The sequence below is a fragment of the Colias croceus genome, chromosome 25, assembly GCF_905220415.1.
Source record: "Colias croceus chromosome 25, ilColCroc2.1".
NCBI lineage: Eukaryota > Metazoa > Arthropoda > Insecta > Lepidoptera > Pieridae > Colias > Colias croceus.
The window spans coordinates 538,552-559,788 of record NC_059561.1 but is presented as its reverse complement, the minus strand read 5'-3'; the positions used below and the strand labels follow the sequence as shown (position 1 = coordinate 559,788).

General features: G+C 32.3%; 1 protein-coding gene and 1 long non-coding RNA gene across 3 annotated transcripts in view; both read left to right on the top strand.

Moving 5' to 3' along the window:
* The first annotated feature begins 466 nt into the window (after nucleotides 1-466).
* The window catches only part of LOC123703314 (insulin gene enhancer protein ISL-1), a 61,284-nt gene continuing 40,513 nt past the window's right edge, over nucleotides 467-21,237 (top strand). For both annotated transcript variants that reach the window (XM_045651272.1, XM_045651271.1), the window contains exon 1: nucleotides 467-689. In XM_045651272.1, the coding sequence (XP_045507228.1) occupies nucleotides 587-689 (103 nt within the window). In that variant the 5' untranslated portion in view covers nucleotides 467-586. The remainder of the gene's footprint in view (nucleotides 690-21,237) is intronic.
* Nucleotides 11,296-11,868, top strand: LOC123703321. The gene is made up of 2 exons (XR_006752973.1): nucleotides 11,296-11,423; nucleotides 11,587-11,868. It is a non-coding gene; the product is annotated as an uncharacterized LOC123703321 (long non-coding RNA).

Sequence of the window (21,237 nt, the reverse complement as noted above, 5' to 3'; positions counted from 1 at the left end):
CGAACAGGATTATTTTTTACCCAAGAAAATGTTCAAAAAAACATCAAAAGCCTGCGAGGGGGTCGCCATTTTGTGAGGGTCTATAACCGCGGGGCGGGAAAATGGGAAGCTTCCGACCAATCAGAACGCAGCATTCGATGAGGCGTTCTGCCAACCGACCAATCAGAAAGAGGGCCGGTTCACTCATGCGCTTTGGCGTCGATCCATAGAATTATACATATAGTACGGCAGTATGGGCTTGGCTTCTGCCGCGAGAGGGTGTGTTGCTCTTTTATTTTTTTTATTGATTTAAAAAAAAATGACGAAGTGCCTAAGAACGGAATAGTGTTAGTGTTCTTTGTGATAGTAGTAGAGTTTAATAGTATTAATAGCCTTATCTTTATAAATCGATTATAATAATTAGTGTTAAAACTGTGCTTTACGTCGAACCATTGTGTTGGTGTACAACGAAATAAGATAGAAAAAAAAAAATTGTGCCGAAAAAAAAACTTAACCCGAAACTGCGCGCGTGGTATTTGACATTAAACAGTGACTGGGTTTTTGGGGCCCGTGTGTTCAGACGCGGGTGGTAGGATCTGATATAGGGATGGTGATGGCCAGTGGTGGTGGCGGGATGGTGCAATCCCCGCCGGACATGCTGCACCATCACAACATCATGGACACCTCCTCCCATGTGGAGATGATGCCGAGTGAGTACTGAGAATATGATTTAAAACAAAAAAAGTTTCAAAAGCTCTCAGAAATAGCAAGAACAAATTGGTCAAAGATAATTTGTGTTTATTTTGACAACTCTACTGTTATTTGTTTTCCTGTTAGCTGTAGAAATTAGAAAAAATGTCGATTGTGTTAAAACACTTTAATTTTTAGTTTGTGAAAATTCCAAGCGACACGGATATAGAGTCAATTAATATTCTATATAATTAAAGGCATTTTCTAAAACGATAAAATAAAAGATGCACATAATTTACCTATGGAAAATTGATGTAGGTATGTTTTACGACTCCCATTAAATATTTTAACGTGTGAAACATTTATACCAATCGGATGAAATGTCCAATTAAAATCGATGCGAATGAAAATTAATTAATAATTAAAATTCCACATCCATCTTCATAAAAATTAAAGTAAGGGTAATAACAATATTTTGTAAGGTATCCCGCATGACAAAATCGTGTAAAACCTGACGCCAAAGTTGTATCGGAGTGCAATCTGCTAATTCTGATAAAAATCTCGGAGCAGCTGATACATTTTGTTGAAAAAATTTCGATCACTATCTTTAAATAGCGGCTCCATGCCACCGGGACACTAACGTGTGATCTTATATTTATTAGTGCAGCTCTTAGGTTTTGGAAATTGATGTATTTTTTATTGTTTTTATTTACACCATTTAATTTATATCAAGTGAAGACATTATTTTGTACATAGGTGATCTGTATGGTAGGTAGGTTTGCTCAATATTTTTTTGGGAATAAACGGGATACTACTTATTACCTACACATAACTTGAGATCCAGTAGGTACCTACACGCTGTTTTTTATTCCGGCCAAAATTGAATCATAGATATTTATTTTATTTCACAAACCTAACTATAGAAAATTGCATACCTAAATGTATTTAAAACTATATTTTTAAGTACCTAGGTAGGTACATAAGTACCTAGGTATAAACCTAACACAAATCTAATGATCAAAAGTTACTATCAATTTATTTTATCAAATAGGTAAATAAATTTTTAAATCCAAATCAAGTCTTAAACGCATTAACGCCTTTCATTATAAACATGAGCATCTATCCAAAAATAAATAAACATTTCCAATCAACAAATGGACCGTAACTTCTCTAAAACAATACTAATCAAAAATCCAAAATCCATCCAATCTCGAAGTTTAACCAATAAACGTAATGTGGGGGGTTGATTGATTTATAAACGGGGGTCGTTTCGGCCCCGCTATTATTTCTGCTAATGCAACCCCCGCGATTTGGGGTTACGTGATTTATTCCTGATTTTAACTTTACGTGATATATATTTTTTGAGACATTACTAGGTAGAAATCTATGATCTTTCAATATAAATTTAATGAAGGTATAGGTAATACCTACTTATATAATTATCTAATATCTAGATACAATTTCTTCTACCTATAAACTAGGTAAAACAAAAATATTTATTTATTCAATTAGACTTCTTATAAAAGCACTTTTGAATCGTCACAACATTTTTTAACATTTATAGGTACCTAAGTAGATACCTACCTAGTTGTTATTTGCTTGGACGCGCTTCACTTTCTTTATTTTATAAAAAAGTAATTAAAGTCTATTAGACCATAAACAAGGTCTAGACCTAATCAATTATAAACCTTAATAAAAAGTTGTTATTGCAATATCCTTTTAAAAATAAATAATTATGAATGACAATACACACCTATAGGTATATGTATAAGATATAAACACTCACGAAAATATTTAACACTTTTTTTAGCCGCTAGGTACCTACCTAGGTAGGTAGGTATTATAGAAAGGAAATATGTATCTATCTTTTTTGTTTGTTTGCTACAACTTATAATGAAAAACTGCTCATAAGTTTTACCATTAGGTAGGTACTGTCGCGCATATTGTCATCCATAAATATAAAAAAAAAACATTTTAAATATAAACTTAAGAAAAACCATAATTTTTTTTTGTAAAGAATATAAAAAAGAGGAACGATGCCTGAATCGAACCCGCGTCTTTCTGCCGGATCAACGCGTAGCCGATAGAGATCATAATCAAATATTTTATATTCTATAAAAAATCTCTTTTATGAATGCTTTAAAATTAAATATCAAAACCGTTAAAAAAAATTCCAAGCGTTAAAAACTTAGAAAAATAAATTTGCAACAAATTTCCCAGCAAGCTCTCGGCCTAACAGCTGTTACCAGAACATCGATCAAAATAATAGTTTAATTTAATTACAATTTATTTAATTACATAATTATCCGTTTATCAGCAGGTGTAGGTTTGCCTTAAAAATATATAAGTTATCCAACCCGACTTGTGTACTATTACCTATCTATGTAAGGACTAAAGTATTTATGACTTGGTACTATATTAAAAGGTAGGTAAATAGGTATTATTATAATAATTAATATAACCTAGTTAAAAATAATGTGTGCGTGTACTTGTGTACACTGTACACACGTAAGAAGTGAAACTTCTTTATAATCTTATTTTTCCAAAAATTATATACCTATATGCAACTTTACAGAAATACGTCGAATCACGCGTGATAGGGATAAGAAAAAAATGGCGCGTAACGAAAAAATGTTACACTACATTTTTTTTCAACCCCGATAAAGAAGTTTCACTTCAAAAATAAAAAAACTAAACAACACGCATAAACTCATGTAGATAATTATTGTATTGTCAGTGATCCTTGAAAAGTGTAATTATGTAATGACGATTCGAAAGTGCTACTAAATAAGTAGTAGTCTAATTGAATAAATGAATGTTTGAGTTTGAGTTTGAGTTTGTACAAAGTTCAAAGTCAAAATCGAGTCTAGGAGTCGGCTACACACAAACATATCAGTAACAAAGAAATATACTATCTACAGGCTACAGGTGAAGTTAATAAAAGCGTGATGAAAATACGTAAAGTAAAGGACATGTCCTGTCGCATATGAGCAATCATATTAATTTAACCCATTCATACACTTCAAATTTAAACTTAACTCAGGCCCGGAAACACAGACACGCAAATCTATTGTGTCGTGGACCGATCGGGTCGCTTGGGGCTCAATGGGTTAAAACTGTTTTGATAAACCCAAAAGTATGTGTGAATACCTATTTTCCTTTTAAGTATCGCAAATTCAGAATGTCTATGTAAATAATCGGAAATAAGTTATTTAATCACGACATACTATTAACAAAATATCTAGCTACCTACGTGATAGTGAAAACTGTTTTAAAATCCGTTGCGAGGTTCAGGTGTCGAATAAACAGACAGATAGAAAACTTTCCTTTTTAACCGACATTTGAGGTATTCAACACGTAGTATTTTCTTCCCTTTTTTAATAATGTATATTATTTAGTTGATTTATTTTCAACACTTACCTAAGTGTTTTGAATTTTGAAGATAATGATTCCAGATATCCTCGGTAGGGAAAAAATCAACACTTTAAACGTTCACTCTAGATTTTAAGAAGCTTTTTTTAACTCTCATTTAACCTCAAGATCATATTTATCTTATTTTTTTAAAGAAAAATTCAAGTAATTCTTGTACTTAGGTACATTGCCCTACCCACCAAGGCTAAGTATTACCTAAGTAAGCAAATCTACAACTTTATGCGTAATACGCAAGTCAAAACTTAACTGTAAAGACCTGTTTATACTGTGTATTAAAAAATATATTTTAAAATTTTTTTTGATTGGCCAGTAATTATTATTATTTTATTAACTCTCGTTTTTATACCTATGGTAAAAAATAAAAATATTACAAGAACTAAACTAAACACAGTTCTTTGGCATACCTAAATGTCTACCTATGAAAAATTAAATTTTAAATTCATTTGATTTGAACTGAGAAACTACAATTTCTTGTGGGCTCCTCTCTATTAAAACGGCTTTCCAAACCGGAGGTAAATATACCTCGTATATCGACTAAAATAATTCTAGTGTTAAACCCAATATTTAGGATTCAAGAACGAAAAAGAAATCTTAAACTAGTTCTTATGAGATAGGTATATGAATAATGTTGAGACGAATACTTCTAGCTTCGAAAAGAATCTGAATAACTATAGATAAGAGATAATAAATTCAATTTACCTATTCAGTATATGGAGCTATGTTAAATCTATACTAATATTATAAAGCTGAAGAGATTGTTTGAACGCGCTAATCTCAGGAACTACTGGTCCGATTTGAAAAATTCTTTCGATGTTAGATAGCCCGATTATCGAGGAAGGCTATAGGCTATATATCATCACGCTAAGACCAACAGGAGCGGAGCCACACGGGTGAAACCGCGGAGCGAAGCTAGTATTATATATGTATTCGTCTAAATTTAAAACGAAGGTAAAATAATTGTAGGAAAATATTTCCCGTCATAATGTACCTACCAAAAATAATATTACCACATAAATAAATATCAAACGGCCCTTGAATTTCTAAACATCACACATAAATAAAAATCTAACCTTTATTTACCTACTTTCAAAATTACTCCAACGACACAAAACTTGTACTATGGAAAGTAGACAACGGATAAACATACATAAACATATATTTTAATTTAAGCATACCCAATATTAACATAAAACGATGTTAAAACTATAATTTTAAACTGACTAATAAATTAGGTACATATACAAATACCCACTTTTTATATTTCTTTCTCTTTCCCTCACACACACACATGTAAGTAGGTACACACAAACACACATTCAAAGGAACAAATATATTGTAAAGTTTTTGTAGAAACTGCTTTTCAAACCGGTGGCAGTTAATTTCTATTAAAATTATGATTATTAAAGCATTTCTAAAAGGATTCTTTGATAAACACTTGTTTAATTTAATTTTTGAAAATAAAAATTTGTGTTGTTCTGAATAATTTTTGGTTTGGAAAAAACAAATGATGAGATTTGACTGAAATTGAATAAGTTTATAAATTGGACTCAAAATTGTCGAAAATTATCTTCTAAAACTACTACAAGAAGCCTTGGGATAAAAATATTGCGAAATAAATATTTATTATTTATTTATTAATACTTTATTGCTCTTACAAATTACAAATTGACACTTAAACTAGGATACATTGTAACAACCGTGGCCTTATCGCTAAATAGCGATTTCTTCCAGACAACCGGTTGTACAGAGAGAAATAATTAAGTAAACGATAGGGATTAAGTAAAAAATAAATATATCTGAAACCAACATTGTAAGAAACCTGTGTGCCTATAGGAATTGTAATACTGTGTTATAGATTTCTTACTAGCTGTGCCCTTCGGTTTTACCCGCAGTGTTGTTGGCCTTAGCATGATGATATGCCTGCGCCTAGCCTAATAGCCTTCCTCGATAAACTGTCTATAACTATCTAAAACCGAAATAATTTTTCAAATCATACCAGTAGTTCCTTAAATTAGCGCATTGAAACAAACAAACTCTTCAGCTTTTTTATTAGTAGATATAGATAACGTTATAGTCTTTTACCAAGCTCTATCTATTTTTTACCGACTGCCACAAAAGTCGGGACTCGGGACCTATCCATAGACAGACATGTATTCTCTTTTCTCTATACCTACTCATGTTTCTTTTGCACACTATAATATTGTTTTACGATATTAATTGCTTTCCAAACCCACCAAACAACATAAGAAAAATATTTCGACAACATTAAAAAACCCATTTAAAAAATACAGCCGACTTAAGAATCATTTTTCTAAGTCGGTTAACAATAATTCCACGCATTCACAATAACGCATTTCACACGTAAGTGCGCGTTCGATGCGCAAGCGCATACAGTATTTTATAACGCGCTAACTATCTTCGCAAATAACTGGATATTTTTAGATTCTGCCCATTTAACTGCAACTGCAGATTTAACTGCAACTGCAGCCACGCTAAATAATAAAGATAACTTTACCTTCAGGTAGGCATGTTTGGATATTTTTAACGGTTTCAAAACAATAATTTTAATGTATTTTTCGTTAGTAAATTATTGTGAACGACATGACCCTTTAAATTCTTTGGTTTAGGTAGGTACCTACTTTAGTCTTAGTAACAAATAAATAAATTTATTCTTTAAATAAATTACGATCTGACAAATAGATTGAAACTTATAGCCTTAGAACTACTGAATATGCGTGCACATTGAAAATCCTTAGAATTTCTTACCGAATATACCTACCTTTTTTTGTTTTTTATAGTGGGGAAATCTTCCAAAGACACCCACGGCCCCCGGGGAAGGAGCCGTGGGTTATGTCGGATTCTTACCGACTAAAACCCCACTGTGTTCCGTCGAGCCGCTTTAATGATGGGGCCGCGGGTATTGATTAGAATTCTTCCGCGACCCCCTCGGCGGCAGCCCATCTCCAGGCCAGGCGCAAGCTAAGAACAAGAAAAGTTGGTTTGCCTGCTCTTCCCTCCCGTTGGCGGCATGAGCGAAACACGACTCAAGCCGCCTCACCGCACCGGACGATGGATTACATTCCCCGTTCCACCGCCCGGCACCGAATATACCTACCTACCTACTTGTACAAGGAAATTCATACAAATCGGCCAAGCCGTTTCTGTTAAATTCTAACTAGTAACAATAATTGTATCCATAGGCTAGATTTTATATACCTACCTAAATAGATAACGAATGGATATCTAGGTATACTTAGATACTAATAAATAAAGCTGAAGAGTTTGTTTGTTTGAACGCGCTCATCTCAGGAACTACTGGTCCGATTTGAAAAATTCTTTCGGTGTACATAGACCATTTATCGAGGCTATATAACATCACGCTAAATAAGAGACCAACAGAAGCGGAGCAATGCGGGTGAAACCGCGCGGCACATCTAGTCATTCTCATAATACAGGTAGGTAGCTTTTACATTTTTTTTTATTCTGAACTCTACTCCAAGATTTACTCCTTCCTTATCATAAATAGTAAAACGCATGTATGCTAATTGTCGATTTTCCAAGCGAATAACCTCAAATAGGGGTAAGTACTAACATGTGTATACATAATTCTTATCATGAACAAACAGACAGTTCGTATCTAGTTAAACATATGTTGTTGGGGGATGGTATGGCTACTGTTTATTTTTTAGTATTTATTTAAAGAAATATTAATATAATCCACACTAATATTATAAATGCGAAAGTAACTCTGTCTGTCTGTCTGTTACTCAATCACGCCTAAACTACTGAACCAATTTTCATGAAATTTGGTATGAAGATATTTTGATACCCGAGAAAGGACATAGGCTACTTTTATCCCGGGAAATTGACGCAATCCCGGAAATCCCACGGGAACGAGAACTATGCGGGTTTTTCTTTGACTGCGCGGGCGAAGCCGCGGGCGGAAACCTAGTTTATAATAAAGATAGAAATATATTTTTTTTTGTTCGTAGGTATCTACCCAATAAGCTCCGAAAGTGTTGAAGCGATTTTGAAAACATTTCATCAGAAGACAGCTACATTATTACTGCGTGTAATAAGCTCTATTTTATAGCAGTGAACAGTTTGAAGGGCCTTTTATAAAAATACTACAACAATGTGATATAACCGAAAATATACAAAAAATAAATTATTTATTGAAACATTGAAGAGATTATTATAAAGCCTCAAGCCGTATAGGTACCTCTTATTTCCAGACAGTTTACGCCGTGAATTGAACTGACTGGCTAATTATTCATATTATGATCGCAATAATTATATGAATTTATATTTTTTTATATTTTTTATTTATTTATATGAATTTGCCACTCAGTTCAATTCACGGCGTAAACTGTCTGGGAATAAGAGGTCATAATAATATCTAGGTAGGTACGGCCCCTGAGGATTTAGGCCCCTGTAATCACATTTGTACAGAACGAGTAAATCTTTTTTAAATACAATAAAATTATGTGTATTTAGATACTCTAACTACGTGTTAAATCGACAACCTCCATTTTCAAAGTCGGTCAAAGCTTTTTTATTAAACGGTCTCGTCTCAAGGCATTCCAGGGTTTTTTATAAATATTAGTAAAGGGACCACCACACAGATTTTATTGTTACGTTAAAGCGGTAGCTTCACACCTATATACTAAATTGCTTTACCGACACCGACGGATTTTGAACTTCTGTAGGTAAGCTACTGTTATATGGTCGTAATAATGTGTGGTAATTATTTTGAAATCTGTTTGTCTGTTTTTGCGTCAATACTTTATATGATCGATAAAGTTTTGATATTAACTTGCAAGTTTAGTAAATAATAGTTTAAATGTGAACTGAACTTAATTTTACACAAATAGTTACAGTCTATGTTAATAAAGTTATCAAATTAAACGAAGCTAGCGACAGCAATCTAGGTACACTTTGTTTGATTGTAATGAATAGGCTTATAAACTACTGGACCGATTTTGATGAAATTTGGCACAGACAATCTTTAGTCCCTGAGAAAGAACATAGGCTACCTTATATTGCGAAATATGTACCACCTAGTGCTAGCCTTAATAAGCTCTAAAAAACACGTTTTTCCATTTACAATACTCAATAAATCTAAATTCGTTGATATAAGTAAATAAAAGCGTACGTGAGACAACAAAGGAAGAATTTGTCGGCACCTATGAGATGTTTTTATAGTTTACCTTTTTCTTATGAAAACTTTAATCTTTAGTAGTGGAATAACAAGTTATAACTGCGTTAAAAACAACCGACTTCAAACTTGCACTTGCAACATTTACAAATACTTTTTTTTTTTTTATAGTAACCCTAGCAATAGGGCAGGCGACTCACTTGATGGTAGGTGATAGACGCCGCCCATGACGACCACAACGTTGGGAACACTGCGATCGCATTGCCGGTTTTAAGGTGGAAGTTACAAAATACAGACAAAAATGCTCATAAAATAAAAACTACTGGGCCTATCCGAATAAAATTTTTATGGGACCAATTCAACACCATCCCGCATCGAACAAAAAAAGAATCGCGTAAATCGGTTCAGAAACCTCGGAGTAATCGGTGTACATACATAAAAAAAAACATACCGGCCGAATTGATGACCTCCTCCTTTTTTTAAAGTCGGTTAAAAATTAGAGTCGAACTTTAATATACGGTATACCTATCTACCTATAATCTAGTTGTAGGTATACCTGCTTATAAGGAATTAAAATAATAGTATGTAGGTACTTGACGTCGGTTGCATACCTAGTTCCCGTTCCCATGGGATTTCCGGGATAAAACCTATTGCTAAATTTCATTGTGTATGTATGTTTGTTACTCTTCACGCAAATACTAGGTACCTACTGTTATCGGTTCAGCATTCAGCATATAGGTACACACACATACATCCATCCTCACAAACTTTCGTATTTATATAATTAAGTTGGATTGAATTAGGTAATAAATTTTAGAGTTTCATTTAGAGATAGAGTAACTTGCTTCAAGACAAATTACCATTTTAAAATAGTTCCATACATTTTTGTGTAAAAACTAAATGACTGTATAAATTGTAGATATTTTTTAAACTATTAAAACAGCAAAAAAATTTCCAAGATAAAAATATTGTATGAGCCACTTCCTAGTAGCTGTTTTCAGTCTCGTATAATAATATTATAACGACAAAAAAACCTTATGTATTATCTCTATTATTTTTAATTTTGATAATTATTATAAAGTTTTTAACAAGTATATTAACACGGCTTTTTTTTCCACTATCCATAGTCCATACCTATATGAATGAATAAATGAATGAAAATCCTTTATTTAATACATTTAAAATAAGCAAAAAGGCTTATCGCTTGGTAGCTATAGGAAATAAAACAAAAAGAGGGTGAGCTGAAACAAAGTAATACAAATAAGGAAAACTTAATAAAACTATCAATGGCACAAAATTCACCTGAATCCCTTCAGCAGTTCCGAGCAATTAAAAATTTATAATTTTGTACATTTTCAGTCTACCATAATAATCTTTAATCATTCCATATAAGGTAATAACGATCAAGTATTATTGCTAATTGGTTAGAACTGTCATGGCGCCTGCAATAACTTAAGGATTAATGAGATATAATGATAAGAAAGGGGTAGCCTTACCAACTTAGGCTGTTTGCATACGTAGCGGTTTCCTAATATGCCAGCGTTTTTCTGAGATTGAGCCGATTTCCTGCGCACCAAGCGGTTTAATAATCAGCAAGCGGTTTTCTCCCCATCGAATAGTTTATCTGCAAGATAAGCCGTTTTCTTTTCACTCAGAAATTTTCTAGATAAAGCGGTTTGCAGCGGATTAAGCGCTTTCTCGAACAGCAAACGGTTTTCTGAGCGGCAAGCGGTTTTCGAAGCACTAAACTATTTCCTGCAATGATCGTATTGAAATGTAAATACCGCTAGATGATTACGTGGTTTTGGTATTCCCAGACTTGGTTTACTTAACAGCTAGTAGAAAGTTAATCGAAAAGTAATTTGTTTGAAAGCTAGGGCCGTAACCGTGGCTTTACTCGCGTAATAGGCTTTGTGTTAACCCTAGAAAGATAATCATATTGAGTAATACGGGAAAGATAGTCATGCGTCAAATTTACGCATGTTTTTTAGTTAGCTCTAAGTCGCGGTATATTGTTTTTTTTTCTATAAATTGTAAGTTATTATATATTTACAGTTATGTTAGAATAATTAATATTACAAATAATTTATTTTTAATTATTTTTATACATATAAAAAAACGAAAACATTAAACGTCTGCTTTAAATCTACAATTCTTGTAACACGTATTATTTCTAATAAAAACTTATTTTTGGCTACAATTATCAGACTTTTTTATATCTTATATATATGTTGTACATATACTTATATAAAAAATAGTGAGAAACAAGTTTAGCACATATCAACGTATGCTCACGACATAATATAACGATGTTACATTTTTTGCAGGAGGAATTTGCCTTTCGTCATATTTCAGAAGGACAAATCGTATAGTAAATACGTTTTTTTTTACGGAAGGCCTCCTCAGTACTTTCTTACGATGTACCAGATACTTCATTTGGCAACAAATTGGAGATATTATCACGCAAATATCTTATCAAAGCTGGTGATTCTAAACACCCACGCATAAACAAAGAAGACGGTTCCATGCTTCTATATTTCATGTTTTTTTGACTCGGATGTTTTTGTGCTTTGATGTTAACATTGTGGCTATAAATTTAATATGCAATATCCAAGCAATTTTATTGATTCCATAAAATAAAGCCATTGGCCATCTCATTGTCTTACTACTATTGAACATCAGGGAACACATTCGGTCTAATGCATCTACTTCGCCTTTTGCTTGAATGTAATATATCATCTTTGCTTTGTACCTCATCGGGAAAAGCTTCTTCTGTGTCACTTTGCTCGTCATTTTCAATTTCGTGGTCCTCCTACTTCCCTATCGGTTTCTTCACAGGGACCCTCATCGCTTTGCATAAGAGCGGCTAGTATACAATATTCTTCCAATTTTCTATCCCCAATTGTTTTCTATATTTGCTTCAATATGTATAAAAATAAATTTTAAACATAAGTCACAATATACAGTAAAAATAAGCTAAAAAATATTCAAACTACCATAGAAGTCAAAATCTTAAAAGTCACGGTAAAGATAATCATGCGTAATTTTGACTCACGTAGTCGTTATATTTCAAAATTGGTTACTCTAACTTTATTGAGACGTATACCATAGGTTAGCTCTTAGTGACTTATGAAATGTCCTATAAGCACAGTTATGGATTCGCGACATTTAAAGAGATAAAGCTATATTTCGAAAACGCAGGAGTCATTTTGACGCAGACTATCTTTCTAGGGTTAATTCAGAAAATACTTTATCTCTATCCGTTTTTTCATACATCCGATTTCATTTTCATATATCCGATCAGCTGCTTTTGTATGAAACAGATTTTTATAAGTTTTAAGATTAATAATTTTAATAGCGTTTAACACGCTTCGTGTGTGAACAGCCTTAAGTCCCGGCTTTGATGCGCCGTGTAGGTGTTATGTGCGTTATCTTGATCTATATATAAAACGGGTCGGCGTGTCCGTCTGTACGGTGATCCAATTTTTATATGGGCCCGGAATTCAATTTCGAAAGTGAGTCTTTTAGTTTGTTTTTATTTTTTGTCTGGTTTTGTTTCTGCTTGTATTATTTTTATATTATTTCGTTAGTCAGATATAACAAGAGAATAGCAAAATTATATGTAAGTATATTGCATTCATTTTTATTTTTCTATAAAGTAGATATGAACTTATTAAAGTTATACTTAAAATTTAAATTTAAAACAAAAAACTACAATAAAGATACTACTTATATCTAAATAAGATTCAGAAAAGTATAGAATTATAAATCTACGTACTTTATTTAAAATAATTATACTAATTATGTTTCTAATTAAGCGGACAACATCGAATCTTTGCAAACATTTTCAACAGCGTAGCTTAAAATGATAACTTGTCTATCTCAAACATATTAATAACACTACTAATAATAATTAATAAACTAAACACAGTAAAATGCAATATTCACATAACGTAAAATCACGTAAATAAGTTCCTACAGGCCATCGTTACCAAATCTAATAAAATCTAACTAACTACATATTACGAAATCAAACATGGAACGTAAAAAATGTTAATTTAACGTTCTTAATATGCAAATTGTACCAACAACTGGCCGTAGAGCATTGAACACAAAAAAAAAACAGAAAAATAAGTAAAATCAACCAGTTTAATAAACCTCCTTATCGGATGCGTAAATTCTGTCAATTACAGAAGAGGCAGAGGCCTGAATTTCGCTTTAAAAAAACACCCCGCCACTGGCGCCGTCCAGAGATAAAGCGGGATTTTTTCTGACATTTCTTTTGTTTCTTTTTTTTATAATCTGTGGACGTTATAGGTCCTTTATGGTGGACAGTCGATAAGTCGAGGTTACACGAACCCGTTTATTTAATCTTTGGATTTTTATTTCGATTGTATTGCGTTTTATTAACGTTGCTTTGAATGTTTTAAATTGTGTGTAATGTCATTATTGCGGGATTATTATAATTTTATGATATTATAAATTATTTCATTGTATTCATACAGGTAAAAGGTAAACAAAAGATACAATTGTCTAGTTAAAAATTAAAATAAGATTTATCTCACAAATACCATTACCTATTACCTATTTAATACATTGGAACAGTAGCGTTAGGTTAACAATTTTCAATTCTACTTACATTATCTACCTATAGCTAAAGAAAAATAAAAACAAGGAATTGTTATAGAACCTACCTATAACCGAATTATTAAATACCTTCACAGTTGCGTAATATTTTGAATTGAAATTATTAACAGTCAAACTAATTACCCACTTACCTACAATCCTTCCAAAAAATATACAATAGTTGAAACATTTTAAATCTCCAAATGACTGAGCGAAAACAATAATATTTCACAAACCTATCACAACGGTCAATCATAATTTGCCACAAACAACGCCCCTATTGACAGCTGTCAAATTAAACTGACATCTCCATAGCGCGCGCTTTTGTTGCGACCAGAGACAATGATTTTTTTTTTTACTTTTTTTTCTCAGAACTCTATGGGCTATGACCAATGAGCTAAATATTTTGCTGAAACAACAAAAGATGTGATAAGCGTGGCGCCTCGTACGTACCTGTCGAATCTCCAAATTTGATTAGAATGTTTACTTTACCGTTTCGTAAATATTTTCTAATTGAGTCATGGGTGTTGATGGTTGTGAGTACTGTAAATAATTGTTGTTTACGGTATTTAAAAATATAATGAAATCATTTTAACCGCCATATGTATTTATTTTTGGGACGATTTTCTTTAGATTTAATAGATAAGTGATTAAATAAAAGACTGTAAAATAGATAAAAGTTAGTAGACAGTGAGTAGGAGTAGAATCCAATGAAAAAAAATTATATGTTCTATAGGTAGGTAGGGTCAACTCATCTAATTCTGTGACAAAACAGAATATGAAAAAAAAAACAGGTTAAACTTTATAAATTTTATTTTTATTTTTAATAGGAACATTAACCAGTCTTCTATTTATCATATGGAGCAAGTGTAATCTTAACACATATGAATTAACCCAGCGTAAAATGAGCTTAATTAAACCGCGATGACTTGTCTAATTCTGTGACAATCACTATAATTCGGTGATAGTACTTCTCTAATTCTGTTATAACCGAATTATGCGAGTATTTATTATTTTTTAACACAAAAGTAACAAAAAAATAAAATTAATAAAAAATATAACATATTGAAAGTAATAATTGTATTTATTAATCAACGAGAAACTATCAAAAGCGGGGAACAATAAAAAAACAATATTGGACTTTATAAATTGTTTGCTGTGTAGTGTGTACGGACTCATTTTTGACTGCAGAATACTTTGAATTGCGGATGTCAGGGTTATTTCATTATATTTTCTATTTTTATTTTTGTCTTCCTCCATGCTGTCTAAAATAAAAAAATAACTCACATAATTATGTGATAAAAAAAAATAACGGACTTTTTTAAAATGCTTGAAAGCGATCCTACTTTTTTACCTGAGTCAAAATAAATATTTTCCGACTTAAACTACTAACGTATACGTACAGAAGACAATTATTTATACACGAATTGAAAATAATAAAAGTTTGCTTGGTTAATTCGGTGACACTGTTTTGAGTTGCAATCTTGAGAATCGTTAACTTTTTGAACCCAGGAAATAAGGTATTATGCAAAAACAAATGAAAAATTACTAAAACCTTTGTCGGTATCAACAAATATATGTTTTTAACAATTAATTGTCAAAGTATCATGAACCTAAACTCACGTTTTCTATTTAAAATTAATTAAATAATGACAGCACAGTCGCACGCTACCGGTGAAACGTCAAACATGGCGGGCGCAATGACAAATCCCGTGATTGTTACTATTTCACTCGCACGATCTTAACAAAAATTTGCACACGAAAAGAAGCTTTATTACCCTACTATAGGGTTAATTTTAATGTATTGGATTTTACTCCTATAACGCTGTGTAAGAGTCCAAACGTTGTATCTCCGAATTAAGTGAGTCACACAATTAGGTGAGTTTACCCTACCTCTTATTGATACACTAGCTGTTGCCCGCGACTTCGTCCGCGATTAGGTCGTTTTTCGTCATTCGTCGTTTAAAAAAAAATACGTGACACTTTATTTTAAAATGTTCTTAATTATTGTCTCTTATAAAATTTAACTACATTAAAATTGAACACTCTGATAAGAAAATCTTAAAATCTGAAGAAAACATGAATGAATGTGGTTTAAATTCTACATTACTTAGTATCAAATAATAATCTAAATTAAATGTAGATTAACAGTTTGAGCACACCATTATAGAATATGTACCTAAGTATTAAATTACGTTAGTTTACATAGTAACTTTACTAAAAACACGATGACTATCTTTCGCGCTCGATACCACAAACTAAGCATGTTTGTGGTACGTGGCCCGCATCACTTGACCCCCCGCGAGTTCCCCTCCGTTGCTATGCGAAAATACATTCGTCGCCCTACTGTAGGAAAAATTGTAATACTGTGGCCTGGGCGTTATAACACGTCCAGGGAGTTCCTGAGTGCCGATATCACCATCTTGAGGAAAAGCTTCTAATGTCGATTTAAAACTGCATACATACGAATTAACCTGTTCTAAAATTGTGAAATGAGTTCAGTTTTAAATTTGAGAAATATTGATTTCTTGTATTCCACTATTCGTTGTAGTCGAATACAAAATATATTTAAACAAACTTAGGTTGGCCTTCAGGCAAAAGGGATCCTATCAAATAGTAAACTTGACCTTGTATCTTAAAAGTAAGCATGAACGGATCTTCTGATAATTATTGAGCACCAAAGGATCATTTGAAACGCACTACTATAAGAGCGAATATTGTCTGATAACAGTTTACATTGCACCACAGAATACATAAGTAGCTAAACGCTAATTGAACAGTATGTTTACCTCTAAAAGTAGTGATTTCAAAGGTTCCGGTGTATCTTCAAACGAAAGCCGACTCGCCTTACCACACTTTAAAGCATTACAAAAAGAACATACTACGTTAATATCGCCTATACAGAAGATGATCTGTAATCAATTGTGAGGTTATAAGCAAACCCACTTTTATATTTGTCAGACCACACCACCGAATTCGTAGATTGTTTACCTCAAGACATTAAGACTATGACGAAATCTGTCTGCAGTAAGACGGGCCTCTCGCTATTCGTACGTTTCCAGAGACCGAATAGTTTCAATTCTTAATCTTTCATTAAACAAACTTATTAATCGTTCTTGTCTCATATAATTGTAATATTCGCGTCCCTACTCTAGTCATTGCTTATGCTCATGTTCATCTTATTATGATGCACCCTATCATTTGTCAAACGGTCTTCATATTGAGTAAAGTTTCAGATTCTCGAGATAAAATATGACTGTCGTGATCAGTAGTGAGACGAAATTCCCTCTCAGTGAGGGTTTCGGTCTCACGGGATAGTACAATATGCCGTTTGCGATCAGCTGTGAGACGTCATACCCTCTCAGTGAAGATTTCGGTCTCACGGGATAGTAGGGGAGACCGGGTTTGGTTGTCTCACGGGTTGGATGTCACAGCGGTCTTAATACAAAACTGAACTAACGAATAAGTCTGTTGACCAGCGTGGCTAGAGCGATACAGTGACAACGCTGTCCCCACTTCGCGTCAGACCGCCCCGATCTGCCGTGAGGGCCTCACACGTGCTTATTGTTTTCGCACAGATTTTTTATGATATGAGGACCGAATATGCTCCTCATAACATCACTTTTTGTGAACGAAACGACAGCGCGGTTTAATTCAATGCCAACACCATCAGAAAAAAGGATTATTTTTAATTGTGAAAAAATGTAGATACCTATTATGATTTACACTACATAATAACACTCTTTTAACATTTAGGTAACATAAAATATAAGTCTGTGAGTGTGTAAAAATAAATCCAGCTAATTACACATTAAACTTATGTTTATAATTTGGTATACGACATGAAAATATATTAATTGTCAAGCAATAATAATACAGATAAATACTGAACATAAGTATAATAGATATTAAGTAGTATTAGTTAAAATATACTTTCCGTGTTTTCCAATTACAGCACTAGAGCGCATTATGCGGCATAATGCTTAACGTTGAATGTTCCAATTACATCAATGCTTCGCACAATTGAGCACTCTTGAAAGTAATGCGCGTGAATTGATGCGAGCAATCGATTTATCGTAAGTAATTATTAATTGTTGGAAAAAAATTTAAAGCTTTCGTTTCATTGTAGTTTTTTCGAAATAATCAAAGTTAATTCAAATTGTGTTAAAAAAATCAATATAAGTATGGATGAAGGTAAATCCAAATTACTTAAAATAACCGTAAATAGTTTTCAACCAATTATTATGTATACCCTTGTGTATACCACTTTATTTACACATTAATGAGGTTATTGCTAACTCTATGAATATTTTTTTTTTCAACACTGAACTTAGCGCAACCTGCTGGTGCGTTTCACGTTCCAATTAAGCATCAGCATAATTCGGCATTGTGCGCCACTGAGTCGCATTATGCTCTGTAATTGGAAAACAGCCTTTGACTACTTTGACTGTTAGTTAAAGTTTATTTTTACTAACAACATGTAAATGAAGAAGAAATTATAATTACCAACGAACTAACCTTTTCTATAATACTTAACACGGCACATTTTTCAAATTATCTTGCTCAACTCTACTCAAAAATTTGAGGGTATTGTTGGAACTTTAATATGTAAAAACTATGATATATCTAAACTACGATACAACTTGCATGCGGAAATGCTCATTACAATTGTGAATCTAAAGAATAACTAACAACATACTATTCAATTTTATTGAGCTGATGAATATCTTTTGCCTGGAAGAAATCACCGTCGCCTAATAAATATAATGTGTTTTCTTATAAAACCGTTACATAATTTATTTTATCTACTTAAATAATGAAAATGATATATTTATAAAATATAAAACATATTATGTAAAATGATTAAAAATAAATAAATGAAGCAACTACGATTCAAAGAAAACATCTTTTTCAGTGTGAAAATGCTCTAAGCAATCCTGGATGATGAACTGTATATCATGTACCTACTCTGATCCCAGTACGGTCGGTACGTCGATAGCCATAACGATAAATATTATAATCAGATAACCGCAAAGTCAAAATAAAAACATTACTTGTAAAGTTGTGAGTGCAAAATTTACGTTTCATTTGGCAATAACATTTTTTTCGGTACTAAAACGTAGTAATTTGATATGTGGTTGGTTGCCCCTCCTCTCCTTCCTGAAAAATATCCTCCAAAATTTCCCGAGATACTTCCAATGATTGAATCATTGGACGTTGGATTGACGAAGCGGATGATTACTAATTTCCACTTAATCCTCGCTGCTACTGTCTTTATCATCAAATCATCAATTTTCAAGTGGTGTAGTAAAAATATCAGCAGAAATCGTCTTCCAAAGGCGATATAATTTTAAGAGCATTGAATCTGTAAATAAAAAAATCAAAAGTTAACTGTAAATCTATAAAAAAAGCTACTTACAAATAAAATTTTATCAAAAACTTCTGTTCCCAATGCACCTCAAAATAATAAAAGAATCATTCATTTCATTTCATTTCATTTCATTTCAATAAATACCTGTAAGTAACAACTTACCTTTTGTGGGAACGCATGATGGTGAAAATTCACAAAACACGAAGATTGCATTTGATATTTTTGGTTTTATGGCATTCAATTGCTTTATAAATATCACTACATAGTATAAAAAAAGTCGCTTTCTGTGTCCCTATGTCCCTTTGTATGCTTAAATCTTTAAAACTTCGCAACAGATTTTGATGCGGTTTTTTTAATAGATAAGACTGATTCAAGAGGAAGGTTTTAGTATATAATTTATTAGGTTTTAGACAAAGCGGACGAAGCTTTAAAACTTCGCAACAGATTTTGATGCGGTTTTTTTAATAGATAAATCTGATTCAAGAGAAAGGTTTTAGTATATAATTTATTAGGTTTTAGACAAAGCGGACGAAGCCGCGGGCGGTAAGCTAGTAAATTTATAAAACACGAAGATTTTTAAAATTGTAACTAATGAACACAACAATATATTATTATACTCTTTGGAACACAATCATTAGATTAACTGTAGATAATGGTGTCTATTTTTACTTAAAATAATAAACATCTACCCTCACTTTAAAAAAAATGTAGTTTATTATTCACACGAAATATATCTTATAGGGAACGGAAGATATGGGTTAAAGAGTTAAATAAATAAATAACATAATTATTACATTTAAATTATTAATTTTTAACATTGTGTTCAGTAGTGTTAACATGTAAATTGATTTGATTTTTACGAAATCTCATAGATGGCGCTGTTACAAAATTAACATTATACAACTTACATTCTTTAAACTATGTTTCTCTTCCCAAGTTACTTAAATGGCATAATTTTTATAGTGTCAATCTAGATATTGTCAAACAACATTTATATATGCGTCATTTGATTATTAATTTCCAATAGTTAACGTGTAAATTGATTTGATTTTTATTACATTCAATAGATGGCGCTGTTTCTAATTTGTCTTTAGACTATTAAATTCATTAAACTGTTTCTCTGCCCAAATTACGTAAATGACATAGTTTTTATTTTGTAAAGCTAGATAATAGCATGGCTTACTCGAAACCAACATTTAAACATGAGTCTTTAGATTGTACGCTGTCGTAATACACGGAATACGTAAGAAAAATAAAGGTTCACAGCTCCTCCCCCGTAGGTGATAGCTTGATAATATGTAGCCTATAGCCTCACCCGACCTGTTAGTAATATTCATGCAAAATTTGAAGTCAATCTATGCAGTACTTTTCGAGATTAGCCCGGTCAAACATACAGACAAACAGACAAACAGACAAACAGACAAACAGACAAAAATTTTAAAAACTATGTTTTTGGCTTCTATATCGATTATAGATCACAGCCCAAGTATTCTTTTAAAAAAATATTCAATGTACAGTTTTGACTTTCCTACGATTTTATTATATGTATAGATTCAAATTTTTCAACCACCAACTTTCTGCTGAAGTAGGCAAGTACCTAGGTATTCCCATTTTGTAGAATATCTTCAAAAACTTTATTTGCTAAAAATCGTTATTTAAGTAGTAAAGCGTTACAGGTTTATTAAAATTAGTAGACAAACTTAAGCTTATTTATTCACATTAAAATATTCTTCAAGCCTTAACGCAATATTTAGAAGCCACGTATCGCATTCAAAACCACAATAAGAATATTCTAATCCTGTTTTTGTTCAGAAATTTGAGAAACCAACGCGTAAAAACAATAGTTTACATCGACGGCCAAATATGTTCTAACTTCTAAGCTTACAAAATAAAACCTTTTTCCTTTCACTTTCGGGTATATTTTGTCTGTAAAAAAAATAAGGCGCCAGAATTTTGTCGCCTGGCCGTTAATTTCCGGTGT